The 17,330-nt window shown below is 40.0% G+C and overlaps 1 protein-coding gene across 1 annotated transcript in view; it reads left to right on the top strand.

The window, feature by feature from the left end:
* The window catches only part of LOC149156155 (CASP-like protein 5B1), a 39,561-nt gene extending 31,928 nt beyond the window's left edge, over nt 1-7,633 (top strand). The window contains exons 2-3 of the mRNA XM_089437949.1: nt 6,650-6,782; nt 6,928-7,633. Coding sequence (XP_089294075.1) covers nt 6,650-6,782; nt 6,928-7,119 — 325 coding nt within the window. The 3' untranslated portion in view covers nt 7,120-7,633. The remainder of the gene's footprint in view (nt 1-6,649; nt 6,783-6,927) is intronic.
* Nucleotides 7,634-17,330: the final 9,697 nt, after the last annotated feature.

Raw genomic sequence — 17,330 nt, 5'->3', positions numbered from 1 at the left:
ATCTGGTGGACTAGAGGATTTTGTAGACATGTCATCTTTGGACGAGAGGAGGAGCATGAACCTAGTTAAACGGTGGACTTTCCATGAGGCAAATGGTGTATATTTGCAAAACTGTGGCACTCGTTTTTATCAGAACAGACAAGCTCTTCACTGGTGGAAAGGAATTGGAGCACCTATGGTTTCATTCATTCCATGAGCGCAATAGCTTGGGATCGTAGAAGGCTGAGGATCTTTTGTTTGTGCATTCAAACCCATGCCTTGTGTCTTGTAGGGGTGAAGAATATACTAGTGGCACCTCATTGAGATTAGGATGTGGCTGCAGAATGCCCAGACTTGGAAAACTCTCTATTTTTTATATTGGTGGTGATGCAAGTGGAAGTGGAACTGCCTCTTCTTCCAATCCACGCTCTAGTTCTATTGAACAAGGATCTTGTTCAATTTTTGTTGATGAGGATGAAGATGAGATGGATATGTAATTGTGTGTGTCCTTAGCTCGTGTTTTATTTCATTTTCAATGCATATAGCCTCATGTTTAGAGGTTGATTTTGGATGCATAGCCTCATCTATAAATACTAATTTTGGACTTTGCATCCTATACTCATCTATGGGTGTTAATATATATAGATAAATATTGTATTTTTAATTCCCCTTACATACCCATTTTGGGGGTGCGGGGGAAGGGGGTCGTGGGGATTCACGTTCTATTTTCTTTTTTCAGAAACTTGTACACATTTACACATTTTGTGCAACTTAGCTTTTCAACAATCTTTGTTTGCATGTGAAGCTCTGTCCTTCAAGTCAATTGATGGCATGCCAATTTTTGTTTGTATTGTCACATACCTGAAGGTCAATGAATGCACTTTAGAGTTTGGCGATCTGTTTTGGTTCTATATCACTGTTAAACTTTTATATGAACATTATTTGTGTTTAATAGGTAAGTGATGGTTTTCCTGATATAAGTTGTTGCATGAAGGATCATGAATATGATGACCAAGTGTTCCAAAATAAACACTCGGAGATAAACTAGATTATATTATGTAATAAAACCACAGATGACAAGTTGCTAGCAAACCAAAAATGTATTCAGATGAGACAACACAGATTTAGGGAGAATAACAAAGACAAATAATTCATTAACCAACTGTCCCTGCAACAAATACAAAGGATAAACTTTGCCCATGAGGAGCATCTTGTCTCACCCAATCTCCCATCTGTTACTTTGCATCTAGCTTCCTTTTATACACTCCATGCCTCTGTGTCGGGTACATTGCAAGAAACTTTCCAGATTGCTTACAAGGAACTTTCTAGATTACTCCCTGACAGGACATACAACTACCCATTAAAACGTTTCCTAAAATGTTAAAACAACAGATTTATTGATATCGGTATCTTCAATGCTCCCCCATAATACATTAAATCCACGGCATAATTATGAGCCTTTCTTGAGTACAAAACTCAGCGTCCAAAGTTCCCTCACAAGTCATGTCTAGTTCCAATATTTGGAGGGACAATGCCCATATTTGACAACTGCATCCTTGGAATCACCTTGCTGCATACCCATCAACTTCCCTGAAAGATATCTTCTTTGTGTCCCTTGTGCTCAATATCCCAACTCCTCCACAATTCCTCCAGATACTTCCAAAGTCGCCAGACCATTTTCTGAGTTGATGGCATCTCTAGTAATCCCATGCCATTCATTTGGAGCAAAAACTCGACAGCCACAGAGGGTTCCCTTTTCCTCTTGGCCTCCATCTCATGCTGCCAACATGGCTAAGAGACATATTAGGAACATCCTCATCTCTTTAGAGATTGAAACTCTCAGGTCTCCCAAGATCAAAGCTTTTGGGTCTCCTGAGATTCGAATACATGGCTTCATAAGTTCATATCATGTTATGATTCATGAATTAACTTAACTCAAAGATCTGCAAACCAGATATCTTTATGTAAAAAAGCTAGAGGTAGCAATTAACCAACCAAAGAAACACACATTGAGACGAGATAGCGCAGTTTTGTGGAGAACAGCTGAGACACGTAATTGATTAAACTTCCCTGCAGCAGGTACAAAGAATAAACTTTGCTCACAAGGGGCATCGTGTCTTATCCAATCTACCATCTGTTAAAATTCACTGACCTTTATTTTATACACTCTTTATGCCTATATCTCACTTTACAAGAAATTTTACAAATAGTCCAAACAACATAACATCATCGTGCAGAGAACACAACAGATTTAACATTGCAATTTTCAAAACACTGAGTAACTACTCCCAATGTCCTTCATTGAAGGCTAGCTGTTACAAAATTTTGGGAAGTCTTTTCACTTTCGAATTACACAATATTTTAATAGCTGGCTCATTAACCTATGTGGGCAATCCATCAAATTTTGCTTTGGAGATGCTTGTTTCCTTCTGGATTTCATCTTCCAATTCAGATTTCTGTTCATCCATTTTCTCATTTTCTTTCTATTACTGACTTTTATTAGCTTCTTGTTTTTCCTTCAACTTGGGATCAAAGTATATCATAGGTAACTTGTTATGATCTACCTGTCAATGTTGTAAATTTTGATGTAGCCGCCTCTACTGCAAGAACAATGGAAGTTCTTAGTGATTTCAAATTTCCAATTTTTTGATGCCAAGTGCAACGATAATATCGCAGGACTGTTGGGAAATGGATACCGGTTTTATGGGGAAAATGTGTCTCCTCCTTAGCTCACACTTCGTTTTTCTCCTCCAGTTAGTTGATTCAGCGCCAAAATTACCAAGTCTCCAAGTTTCCAAACCCCAGTGGCGTGCCTGTCTGCTGTCCAAATGACAAGTTAAATCGTGTTTTTCCCTTTAAAACACGCGCTGCCCGACGGTCCTGTGATTTTTTCTAGAGGGAAAGGGAAAGCTATGGCATTTTCTCACAAGAGGGGCAAAGGAAATCAATAGTATTAGACTTTAGTTATTTTGTTCATTTCATTGTATATGACATTATGACTCATGAGATACATTATTTTATTTTTTGTTGATATTTTGAGGCTGAGTTGGGACTCGGGAGTTAGGACTTACTATTCAGGACATGATTCACTGTTATGTGTGATGTAGCACTAGAAATGATATTAAACATCTTATATATTAGTTCTTTTATCATATTTATGTGTCAATGTATTTATTTTATGTTGTAGATGGTTTAGATATTAAAAAAATTGAAAAAAAAGAATATTTTTGTATGTTACAATTTTTTCCCGATTATTACTGATTTTTTCCCGATTATTATGATTTTTTCCGATTTTTTCCCCGCGCCAAAATTTTCCCTATAACGATTAGTGCAACATTGGTCTCTAATACCATCAGTGGTAGCATTTTGGGAAGCTACTACAATAAAAACCCCATTTCGTGTTAATGCAATAAAAGACATGCACAAGTTTTCTATCCAAGATGAGATCCAGTCTCAAATTCTCAAGCACACATGGAATGGCACTCCCATGATGGTACTTATATCCTATTCTTAGGACTCGAGATCCTACCACATTTTAAATAAGAAAATGATATGACCATAACTCCGTACCATACTTAACTATGGTTACCTTCTAAAGCCTCTGAATCAACCTCGGATCTACTGTGCCCCTGCAACTGTCCCTTGAGTCTCTAACTGCAACTAGCTTCTATATTGTCTATTGAGCACCTGACTGCACCCAACTGACTCTGCAACTGCATCTCAAGTATCTGACTGCAACTAGATTTGCACTGTCCCTTAGGATTTGACTGCGCCTTGCTGACACCATAATCTTCCTACTAATTTACTATTGTGGGCCCCTGTAGCAAAGGTATTGATCCATGTGAATAGTGACTAGATTTGATCTAGACTTCCTGTTGCTCACCCATGGAACCTGTCCAATCTGGCAATTTGAAGCATCATGTTCCTCCTCCATTTGGAGGTATCACTGCTATCAATGCAAATTCCTCCAATCTAGAGGTCAACTCATCGATATTTGTCAAAGTTGTTGTCTGTTACCCCTTCTGGTCCTTCTTCGTCTTTAGACACTAGGTGACGTAGTGACCAAACTCACCACATCCGAAGCACTCGACGTTCGACAGGTCCTTCTTCTTCTCTCCCTTTGAGTCGTGTCCCTGGCTGGAACCCTTCTTCGCCTTTCCCTTTCCTACAAGGGCCACGTTCTTTTCTTCCTTCTCCACCTTTGATCTCTTGCTACTATTGTTGGTAGCGCCATCTGTGAGACTAAGACTTAGCTCTTCCTGAGTGAAGTCACTCCATAGGTGTTCTCAATCTCCAGTGATTCCTTGAACAAAAGTTTGTCATTCCTTGGTAAACTCGTTTAGAGTTGTCTGCACCAGTTCATTATCTGTTGGTTTCTCTCCTACAGCTACAAGTTCATCTCAGACTCCCTAAATTCTGGTGAGATAGGAAGTTACGCTCTCACCCTTCTGCATCTTTGTTGTCCTCAGCTTCTTGAGAACCATTTTCTTATTCTTAGATGGATCCTGGTATAGCTTCACAATGGAATCCCACATGTCCTTTGTTGTATTCTTCTCTGCAATATGCGAGACGGTATGATCCCAAACCCCGTCTAGAACAATCCTCTTGGCTTTGGCCATATCCTTCTTGAAATCAAGATACTTGATAGGGTTTGTCGGTTCAATTACAATTGTTGTGACAAACTCCTTTAGATCATGCTCATCCAAAAGGAACTGCATCCTTGTGGTCTATATGACAAAGTTTGAGGCTTTGTCAAGTCTGTCTTAATCTCCGAGTCTTGTTGCGGCCATATCTATGAAGCTCAAGTAACTAGAGAACTATATGCTGGAAATCTCCTTCTCCTTCTGGCAACTCACCCGACCTACTCTCTGCTACACGCACTCCTCTTATATTGCACATATTTGCTTCTACACTTTCCTTTGGTGTCCTTCCCGAAATTCGCTATGCCTGCTACCTCTATTGGATAACTCACTCTAATTCCCGGAAGTCCTCCGGAATCTAGCACACGTACTGTTAATCCTAAAACTCGCACTGGCTACACTGGTAAGCCTGCTACTAGAAACTATGGCCTCCTTTCCTACAACTAGAAAACTAGAAACCCTTCAGAGAATATTTGGAAATTCCCTCTTTGTGTGCTTTTCTCTTCTTGCTCTGCGTAGATATGCAACTGCAAACCCTTACTACAAATCTCTATGCCCAAATCTACTCTGCAAATTCACTGATCTACTCACTGGAACCTTCTCTCCAGCAAATCCATTCCCTGTTGCTACTGCTTCTAGGGCCAATTGAACTTTTCCTTCACCCTGAACTAGAAATCGATTTTCCTTCCTCCAGCAATTCACACTGCTTAGCTGGCCTGTGCAAATCTAGAAATAGTGCTTTAGGTCTCCCTTTGAAACTGCATGATCTCTCTTCCTTTCACCTCTAAACCTTTGATCTTATTAACTATGCTTTGATACCATGTGAAAATTCCTTGAATTGTAGTAACTGAGTATTATTCTCCTAACTTAACAGTTTATTTGTTTTTTGTTAAATTATTAATGGAAAATATCGAATAAACCAAGCTGCAATTCTTCACCAAATAAAATTACGTTGCTGAAGCAAAACATGAACTGAGAAATAAATGCACACACACATAATAAAATGACACTATTATTTTGGACTAAACATCCGCAGAAAAACCTTGAAGGGAAAACCGGTGCAACAAATGTGGGTTTATTTTATTATGCAACAATTTGAGAAAATTATTACCACTAATTGCCAACAAGCAAACCTCCGGCAATCAATTGGCAAAATATCTGGAGATAATTATCTCCCTTTGCTATCAACTTGGCCTCTTTTGGCCTACTCATACCCCACATTGGAAACCCGCACTACTGACTAGAATACGCATAGCCCTGGATCTACCTCCAATTGGGTCGTCTAGCCTCCTTCTGCCTCTGGAATGAACTTGATCTGCCTTCCGATACTGATCAAGCCTCTGGAAATTGAACAAACCCTCTTCTAGCAACTCACATCATTGAACTGGCTAACTCGCACTATACAAATCGGCCTCTTCTGCAGACAATTCAGCCTTTTCTTTTCCTGCCTGCTGGACACTAAAAAAATGAGGATAATATCCTCTAGATCTCTTCTCCCAAATATTTGCTGCTCCCTCTCTTTGATGCTCTTTCCTTGGCTTGAACTACGCCCTCACTAAAAATTGCGAACTAGGTAGTTAGATCTGCCTTGCTCACAATTGATCACATTGATACTATCTCCAAGCCCTTCAACTTGCTTTTATAATCTCTCGTTGGAATCTCAACGGTCACGATTAAATTCCCATAGATGGCTAAGATCAATTAGACTTCATCAATAGAAGTCTCTACAACAATCTCGAACATCCTTAATTATTTAACTTTTATTTACCACTTTTCATAAGTTAGGAAATATTTTAGTTATGGCAAATTAATTCAATCAAGGTGTTTCCCAAGCTTATCTCGTGAAACCTTTTATGGGTTTCAGAGATCTCGTGTTCCTTAGTCTCTTAGGTTTTAACGTTATTTGAGACTAGAACACTTGTCCGATGCTACCAAATCCATCAAAAACTAACATTTAATCCTCATTATTTTTTTCATGGGTTAATAAAAGATTCATATAACCAAGTTGGATTGGATTCTTGTTTTTACAGTTACTTGGCTGCAGCAATGGCCTTACAATTTCTGTGGAGCTTTTTATTAGCCACTCTTGATGTGTATACATTACTTATAAAGAGAGGCCTTCCCAATTCAATTTTGCTGAGCTTGTTTGTGGTGGGAGATTGGGTAAGCAGATTTGTTTCTGTCCATGTAATTTATGTTTATATAAACTTTTAACAGGTTCTCTCTATATATAGAGAGACACACACACACACATTTTTTAAAGGAAGTTTCCTAAGAGATTAACAGGACTGGATTGGGGTAAACACAGGTTACTGCAACATTGTCACTTGCAGCAGCCTGCTCAACAGCAGGAATAACTGTTCTTTTTGATAAGGACCTGAATTATTGTGATCAAATGCATTGCCGGAGATATCAACTTTCTGCTACAATGGCATTCTTGAGTTGGGTGTTGATTGCAATTTCATCTCTTCTAACACTATGGCTGTTGGTTTCCGAGTGATTTTCTCAGAATTAGTTTTGTAATGAAAACCACAGTAAATCAAGCTCCTCAACATCACAGAACCAGAAGTTCCTTGCTTCTGGGCAGTGGGTACATCTGCCTTTCAAGTTAGAGCCTGTTTCATGTGTATGTGGCATTGTTGCTGGGAAGAGATGGCATTGAACTACTGGGCCTTCTTCATACATATTGGTGGAACTGTTTGGCTTATCCTGCTTTGTGTAATTTCGTTTTTCTTATCCTTAGGCTTAAAGGTATTGAAATCTATTGAATGTTCAGAATTTACCTGCTCGTTAGCTTTCTGGGGCAGCATTTTGTCATCTCTACCCTCTATGATTGTAAAATTGATATACTAAACATTGATGAAACTCCATAGAAATATTTCGAAAGGGACAACTTGTCTCCTCGTAATCTGTTCAATAGTAGACAGTAAACCTTTCTGTTTAGCATGTACTAAAATAGTAATTCATGTAGGTTCCTCCACTGGTCATTAAAAGAACACCTTTACCATGGTTTATTTTGAGCAACATGTATTTCTTAAACAAGCTCTAAGCTAAAATGTATCTTGGTTGGACTTACGATGAACTTGTATCTTTGGTATAAAGGTTGCACACCTGGAGTTCATCCAGATAAGTGGCTTACCACATAATTTCTGCTAATGACTGATCATCCAGATAAGTGGCTTACCACATCCTAACTTCAGTTTGAATAATTTGAGAATTTCATTAAATATCTAGCTTGCATTGCTTAATAATGGGTATGTGTTTCGAGAGGAGTTGCAGGCCTTAGTGAGATTGAGCCCACAGGCTTCTTCCTTAGCCCTCTGCATTTTGGTATTTCCAACAACTGTCCTTTGACATGAGGATTTGTGTTTCTAAGATAGGTATGCTCATCCAAAGGATTATACAGAAGATGTCCAAGAAGAAAGCTTTACTAAATTGCAAGCAAGGACAGCTGAGTAGATGCAAAGAAGAATCAATTTAATGTTGGAATTTTTCATTGTATTCTTTTGTTCTTTGTTGTTTCTCGCAATTCTTATAGTAATTTGACAACATTCATTGAATTGTAAGGGATGTTGAATGATGCTGCATTTGGATTAAGATATTTATCTCTGAAGCAACGTTCTAATTGCCACGGGCATGGTTCATATATAAAAACCAACGTCTTAATGAGAGAATTCCATGAAAAGAAAAATAAGAGGTGGGTCCCTTTCTTACACTAGATCACTATTATGGATTTTTATGTGTTCACAAAGTTATGGATCTCAGGAGAGTTGGGAGCGATAAAAAAGCAAAATTAGAAGGCCCATAACTAACCAGGCATACTAGACTTTACTCAAAGACGATTGAATGTCATCACTTTTCAAGTCAAATAAATTTGGTTTCATCTTAGAAGATCTTGAAATTGGTTTAAAACACTTTAACACTTCAACTTGGCAAGATGTCTATATATGCAGTGTATGGCTCTTCCTAGGACATTCTTTTCCCCATTCCTATTTGACTAAAATAATCAGATTCCCCATCGAAACATCCACTTTTACACCTCAAACTGACTTGGTAGAAAATTTGAGACCAACCTGTTAAAAAGTGATGTTGTAATTAATAAAAAAAAACCCACTAGTCAGCTCTACGAAAGAGAGTCTGAACCAGGAGAGTCTGGCTCTGCAGAACGCTCTACATTGTCCATGTACATCACACATTATATAGTAATCATAGATTTAGGTAAGTTAGAACCATACCCTATAAAATAAAAACTAATTCCTATCCTGAGGTACCGTGAACCAATTCACTATTCTAGGATATTCTCCATTATCTCTAACACTCCCCCTTAATGGAGAAAGGGTTCACAAATATGTCTAACTTCTCCCTAAACATTTCAAACTTGATTTTTCCAAGAGGCTTAGTGAAAATGTCTGCAACATTATCACATGTATTACAATATATCAGATGGATTTCTTTTGATTGCACTTTCTCCCTGACAAAGTGGAATTGTGTATCAATGTGTTTAGTGTTTTTGTGAAACACCGAATTATTAGCAAGTTTGATTGAACTCTGGTTGTCACATCTGATTGTTGTTGCATATTTTTGTTCTTCCCCGACATCCTGGAGAAGTCTCCGCAACCAAACTGTCTCACATGTTGCTGTGCACATGGCTTGATACTCTGTTTCCGCTGAAGACAAGGAAATTGTGTTTTGTTTCTTGTTGCTCCATGTAATCACCCCGGATCCAATGTTGAATGCATACCCTATTATGGATCTGCGGTCGTCTACATTTCCAACCTAGTCGGAATCTGTAAATCCTGTCAATCTAACATCAAAGGAATCAGTATAAATAATATCATAGTCTACAGTGCCTTGTAGATACCTCAAAACACATTTCGTTGCATTCCAATGACTCTCAAGTGGCTTGGACATGTATTGACTTAGCACACTGACTGCATAAGCCAAATCTGGTCTAGTAGTGGTCAGGTAGATTAAGCTCCCAACCAGTTGTCTATAAAGTGTCGCATCTGTCTCTTTAGAGCCATTCTCACTCTGCAGTTTGATGTTCTGTTGTAGTGGTACTGCTACAGGCTTACACTGATCCATCCTAAATCTTTCCAGTAGACCTTTGACATACTTACCCTGGGACAGAAATGTTTTTCCTGAATCTCTCCAGATCTCAAGACCCAAACAGTGTCTTAATTCACCAAGGTCTTTCATTTCGAACACCTGTGACATTTGTTGCTTGATTTCTTTCATTAGAGTAATAGCATCACCTGTAATAATTAAATCATCTACATACAAAGAAATCAACACTATGTGCCCCTTTTCATCTTGCATGGCATACAGATTAGAGTCGTTTTTACTTCTGTTGTAGCCAAGTTGTAGAAAAAATGAATCAATCTTTTCATACCAGGACCTGGGTGCTTGCTTTAGTCCATAAAGAGATTTCTTTAATCTACAAACTAAATGTTCTTTCCCTTTTTGGACAAACCCCTCAAGTTGCTCTAAATAAACCTCCTCTTTCAATTCTCTATTTAAAAATGCAGACTTTACATCTAGTAGGTGAATCATCCAATGTTTCTTAGTAGCTAAAGCAATCAACATTCTGATGGTATTTAGTTTAGCTACGGGGGCAAAGGTTTCTTCATAGTCAATGCCTTCTTTTTGTGAATACCCCTTTGCTACCAATCTAGCTTTTAATTTATCTATGGTTCCATTTGCATTAATCTTGGGTTTATACAACCATTTGCAACCTATGGTTTGTTTCCCTTTAGGAAGTTCAACCAGCTCCCAAGTGTTGTTCCTGATTATAGATTCATATTCATGTTCCATAGCTGTTTTCCATTCACTACATTCATTTGCTTCCTTATAACTAGAAGGTTCAACAACATTCATCATACTAGTTATAAAAGCATTTTCCCTATATCTTGCATTGCATTGAGCTTTCCTACTTGATCTCTTGAGTGGTGGGGTAGCTTCAAACCTTGTCTGTGTAGAAATTTTGAATAATTTAACACATATTCAACAGAGATTATCCTGATCATGTACTATTGCAGAATACATACACAATACATAAGCTCCTCTACGTTGATCATCAATATAGCAGCATCAATAACAATAAAACATCAAGAGCATTCACACATTAACACAGTATGTAACCCGGGGAAAGCATATCGCTAAAAACCCCACACTATCTGTATATTAATGATTGAGAACATGTAACATTACAAAGTACAATGCTTATCACAAGCAATCCAGTACCTCCTCCACCTGTTACACACAATACAGCTAAGATCTGATCTCCAAATCTATTCCACTGCTTGCCTGCCTCCACTGCTCAATACCTGCTCAAGAATTGATGAGAATGGCTCACCAAACTCGTTTTTCACCTGCAAAATAGTCACTCACACTTTGTTGGACGTGAGCACAAGCTATAATGTGGGCAAATACGTGAGCAAACTCATTGGCATACTCAATCCCTTGATTGTGCAAGATCTGGTGCACAACTATAGTCACAACTGATAGCAATCTGATTCTCTACCACCTGTCCCTGTTGAACTGAACATGCACTGACATGCAACTAAGTTAACTGATGTATTCATTAGTTGTATTATGAGTTAATAACTTGTGAATTAATTAATAACTAATTCACCCAACTCATCTCTAGTCTATTTGCCAGTTAGACTAAATACAACCAGTTTAACAAAGCTAAACTGAACACAACTCCATCAACTCCACAATCAACTCCACCAAACTCAACTGATTGAGTTCTAACTGAAGTCATGCATGCAACAACTCAACTGACTCATAAGAAAAGCGTATTTCCTTCTGACAGCTGCATGTGCCACCTCTGTAGCTCAAACTGAAGTGCTCCAAGAGAATAAGATTAAGTTTATAGTCCAAATATTATTGTGAGATAATAATATTTGACTTTTCTATTTTTGACAGCCAGTCTAAAAATAGACTTTGATCACTCACACTGTGATCACTCACACTTTCATCAAAAATAGAAGTCCATCTATTTTTTCCCAACTTGATCAATCATCCATAAACAGCAACCTGCAATCCATAGACATGATCCATATGTCTAAAAATAGACATAGTCTAAAAATAGACTTGCGCCAAAAATAGCCTGCGGGCCCACTTAGTGAAGGCGACTCTTTTCACTAAGCTCCATCATCTTTTTGCAATCTCAACACTCCCTCTCGACAAGATATGGATTATCAGCAACCCCTATCCTGCCTCGGTGGTACTCGAATTTGCTCCTGGTGAGAGCCTTCGTCAGAATATCAGCATCCTGATCCTCCGTTGGAATGTACGAAAGTAACATGATCCTCCACTGCACACAATCTCTGATATGATGGTACCTGATGTCAATATGTTTAGATCTATCATGAAATACAGGATTAGTCGAGAGTTTAATGCAACTCTGGTTATCACAGTAAATCACAGTAGGATCCAAATGAGAACCGAACAAACCAACTAGGATCTTCCTCATCCATATAGCCTCGCATGCAGCCAAACTTGCTGCCATATACTCAGCCTCCGCTGAACTGAGTGCCACGGATCTCTGTTTCCTGCTGTACCAAGAAACTGCTGTCGATCCAATACTGAAGACCCCTCCTGATGTGCTCTTTCTGTCTGTTGGGCTTCCCGCCCAATCTGCATCCGTGAAGCCACATAGCTTCACCTCATCCTCCTGTCTGTACCACAAACCATATCCCGATGTGCCTCTCAAGTAGTGCAATACATGCTTGCCCGCCTTCCAGAAGAGCTTGGTAGGCTTAACCATAGCTTGTGAAAGCTGGTTAACTGCATAGCATATATCAGGTCGTGTATTGACCAAATACATCAGCGACCCCACCAACTGTCGATAAACAGTGGCATCCACTTCTTCTCCCGAAGTGGCATCCTCCTTCCTCCAACCTCCAGGAAGAGGAGTATCAACAGGCTTGCAGCCATGCATGTTGAACTTCTCCAGTATCTCCCGAGCATACTTGCCCTGAGAAACAAACAGTCCACCACCACGCTGCCATATTTCCAATCCCAGGAAATAGTGAAGGAGGCCCAAATCCTTCATCTCAAACTCTGTAGCAAGATCCTTCTTGCATGACAGTATCAACAGCTCATCACCCGTTAGAATCAAATCATCAACATACAGTACAATGATAAGCAACTTACCCTCCACCACAATCTGGTATAGGTTCGGATCCGCCTCGCTCTTGGAGAATCCAAGTCCTGTGAAATAGCTGTCTATCCGTGTGTACCAAGCACGTGGTGCTTGCTTCAACCCATACAGCGCTCTCTTGAGCCTGCACACATGCGACTCGCTGCTGAAGACTTCAAAGCCTTCGGGTTGCTCAATGTACACCTCCTCCTCAATGACTCCGTTGAGGAACGCAGTCTTCACATCCATCTGATGAATGTGCCATCCCATCTGCACTGAGAGAGCAAGAATCGTCCGTATGGAAGAATACCTTGCGACAGGTGCAAAGGTCTCCTCATAATCGATCCCCTCAATCTGTGAAAAGCCTCGGGCAACAAATCTTGCCTTGTACTTCTCCACACTCCCGTCAGCTGCCTGCTTAACTTTGTAGATCCATCTCGAACCCACCACTGATTTCCCTTCCGGTCTAGGAACAATCTCCCACGCACTGTTTCTGACAATAGAATCATACTCTTCCACCATGGCGTCTACCCATGCGGGATCCTCCACAGCTTCCTCGAAAGAGGATGGCTCAGTCACAACACACTTGCTCATAAGAGCCATGTATCCAGTGTACCGATCAGGTGATTGTCTCTGCCTGCGTTGGGCTGTAGGTGGTCCTACAACTTTCTCTGCATCTTGAGCCAGTCGCTCAGCTTTTGTCAAGCGCTTTCGCCCTCTGATGGTTGGCGCTGCATGAGTGGTCTCTTCCACTCCATGAACCTCGTCCTGTGGCTGATCCACGTCCTGAAGCTCATCCTTAGGAACTAATAGCTCCTCATCTGCATGCAAGTGTAGCTCCCTCTCAAGCGAACACTTCATGGCTTTCTCCTCCTGAAATTTTATATCTCGTCGCACAACAGTTTTACCACTGTCTGGCAAATACACACGATAGTTGTGGGGCGTATCAGTGTACCCCAAAAATATCCCAACCTCTGTGGTCGGCTCCAACTTCTTCCTGGCATCCTTCGTCACATGCATGTAAATGTTAAAATCCTCAAATGAGAAAGATCAGGCTTCTTACCAGAATAAGTCTCCTCAGGTGTACTCATGCCAAGTATCCTATGAGGACAACGGTTCTGCACATAAACTGCTGTATTGCATGCTTCCGCCCACAAGTGAAGGGGTAGGCCCTGATCATGCAACATTGCCCGTGCAGCACCCACAATCGTTCTATTCTTCCGCTCAGCTACCCCGTTCTACTGTGGGTTATGGGGAGCTATGAGCTCTCTACGAATCCCTTCTGTCTTGCAGAAATCCTTGAACTCGTCGGAGATGTATTCACCACCATTATCGCTCCTAAGAGCCTTCACCTTCTTCCCCGACTCCTTCTCGACCAGTGCTTTGAATTCACAGAACTTTGAATATGTCTCGCTCTTCTTCTGCATGAAGAAGATCCAACACTTACGAGAGAAATCATCAACAAAAATCACATAATACCTGTGTTTTGCTGTCGAAGCAACTGAGAAAGGTCCACACACGTCTGTGTGAATTCTCTCAAGGATCGTCGTGGCACGACTATCCTTCTCGTGAAAGGTGGCTTTCACAAACTTCCCCAAAGTACACCCCTTGCACTGATCTGACTGCGCAAGTGTGCCTTTAGGAAGCCTTGTAGTGATCTGCTGCAGTATCTTCAAGGCTCCATGGTGAAGGTGACCCAATCTCCTGTGCCACAACTCGCCATCATCCCGGCTCACCAATCCTTCTACCTTGCCTGCCATTGCTGCACATCCATCTACATGCAACTGATAAAGGTTCCTCACTCGAACCCCTATCTTCCGGGTCTCACCAGTTGTCTTGCTGCGCAGGAAGGCCTTTCCCTCGCTGAAAACAACATCATACCCCTTGTCTTCTAACATCGCCACTGAGATGAGATTCTTCTTCAATCCTGGAACATGCATGACTTCCTTCAATACAAAGGGTTTACTAGACTCCCTCTCAAAGGAAATGGTACCGATAGCGGTCGCACTGTATCTACCATCATCGGCCATCTCGATGTGCACTCCAAGATCTTTGTCCTCCAGATCAGAGAACAAATCTCTATCTCCCGTCATGTGAAAAGACGCACCACTGTCCAAGAACCACACTGATCCCATCACACTTGAAACCAAGCATGCGATCAATGAAAAATCAAGCTCAAACTGAGAAGCTAAGGCCTCTCCCCCTGTAGATCCAGCAGCTTGCTTGTTCTTCTTCTTCTGCAGACAATTTGTGGCATAGTGTTCGTGCTGGTGATAGTGAAAACACTTCACCTTGGACACATCCTGCTTCTTGCCTTTTGCACCAGACTGAGAAGCTTTCTTGCTCTTCCCTTTCTTTGCTTTGGCAGCCAAAGCGCAATTCTCTTCATCAGATACCTTTGATGAAGATCCATTCTCATACTTATTGTTACTGAGTTTATCCTTGAGCGCCAGGTCGCTCTTGCTTTGGAATAACATTTGCAATCCGTTGAAAGACATTTCAACAACACTGCTGCAAATTCGATTTCCACCAGCTCAAACTCAACTGCTTCCGATCTAAAATTCGTGAGAACACAATATTTCTCGTACAGAGATTGACTGTATGGGCATTCACCGGATATCTCACCTTCCAAAGGAAGGATGAATCCAGAGGCTACCTGGCCCGATTACAGACTCTGCCTAAAGAAATAGAATGTAAACACTTCCTGAATAGTAGATCTGATGATCAATCCTCGCTTGATATCCTGTAAAAATCTCTTCTACAAATCAAGCAGCTCTGATACCATGTAGAAACTTTTTCTACAATTATCTAGCTCGCTCTGATACCATGTAGAAATTTTGAATAATTTAACACATATTCAACAGAGATTATCCTGATCATGTACTATTGCAGAATACATACACAATACATAAGCTCCTCTACGTTGATCATCAATATAGCAACATCAATAACAATAAAACATCAAGAGCATTCACACATTAACACAGTATGTAACCCGGGGAAAGCATCTCGCTAAAAATCCCACACTATCTGTATATTAATGATTGAGAACATGTAACATTACAAAGTACAATGCTTATCACAAGCAATCCAGTACCAGCTCCACTTGTTACACACAATACAGCTAAGATCTGATCTCCAAATCTATTCCACTGCTTGCCTACCTCCACTGCTCAATACCTGCTCAAGAATTGATGAGAATGGCTCACCAAACTCGTTTTTCACCTGCAAAATAGTTACTCACACTTTGTTGGACGTGAGCACAAGCTATAATGTGGGCAAGTACATGAGCAAACTCATTGGCATACTCAATCCATTGATTGTGCAAGATCTGGTGCACAACTATAGTCACAACTGATAGCAATCTGATTCTCTACCACCTGTCCCTGTTGAACTGAACATGCACTGACATGCAACTGAGTTAACTGATGTATTCATTAGTTGTATTATGAGTTAATAACTTGTGAATTAATTAATAACTAATTCACCCAACTCATCTCTAGTCTATTTGCCAGTTAGACTAAATACAACCAGTTTAACAAAGCTAAACTGAACACAACTCCATCAACTCCACAATCAACTCCACCAAACTCAACTGATTGAGTTTTAACTGAAGTCATGCATGCAACAACTCAACTAACTCATAAGAAAAGCGTATTTCCTTCTGACAGCTGCATGTGCCACCTCTGTAGCTCAAACTGAAGTGCTCCAAGAGAATAAGATTAAGTTTATAGTCCAAATATTATTGTGAGATAATAATATTTGGCTTTTCTATTTTTGACAGCCAGTCTAAAAATAGACTTTGATCACTCACACTTTCATCAAAAATAGAAGTCCATCTATTTTTTCCCAACTTGATCAATCATCCATAAACAGCAACCTGCAATCCATAGACATGATCCATATGTCTAAAAATAGACATAGTCTAAAAATAGATTTGCGCCAAAAATAGCCTGCGGGCCCACTTAGTGAAGGCGACTCTTTTCACTAAGCTCCATCATCTTGTTGCAATCTCAACAGTCTGATCATCATTTTTTGGACTTGGCTTGATAGCTACATCATCTTCTTTTCCTTCTTGCTTATGCTGCTGCTTTTGTTGTTGTTGTTGTTGCTGTTGCATCTGCTGCTGCTCATCTTCTGCCTTTATCTGTTGATCATGATTGTTTCCTGTTTCTTTGCTTTCTTCTACCAAGAACGGAATATCCCATTCCTCATTGCGCTTATCAGATTCTTCATGATCCTGCTCATGGAATATGACATCTCTACTAACAAAAATCTTGTGAGTAGAGGGATTAAATAATCTATAAGCTTTATATTGTGAACAATACCCTATAAAGGTACATCTAATGGCTTTTGAATCTAGTTTTCTTCTGTCTTCCTTTGGAATATGGGCAAATTCTTTAGACCCAAACACCCTTAAAAGTTTTACTGCAGGCTTAAATCCATATAATGCTTCATAAGGAGTTTTAAACTCAAGACTCTTTGTAGGACTCCTATTTTTCAAATAAACTGCAGTATTCAATGCTTTAGCCCAAAAACCATTCGAAAGATCCTTACCTTTC

The sequence above is a fragment of the Pinus tabuliformis genome, chromosome 9 (genome assembly GCF_031772625.1).
Source record: "Pinus tabuliformis cultivar Carrire ecotype Pingquan chromosome 9, CPIR1, whole genome shotgun sequence".
Classification (NCBI taxonomy): Eukaryota; Viridiplantae; Streptophyta; class Pinopsida; order Pinales; family Pinaceae; genus Pinus; species Pinus tabuliformis.
Note: the sequence above shows the minus strand (reverse complement) of the source record. Positions and strands in the feature narration are given on the sequence as shown.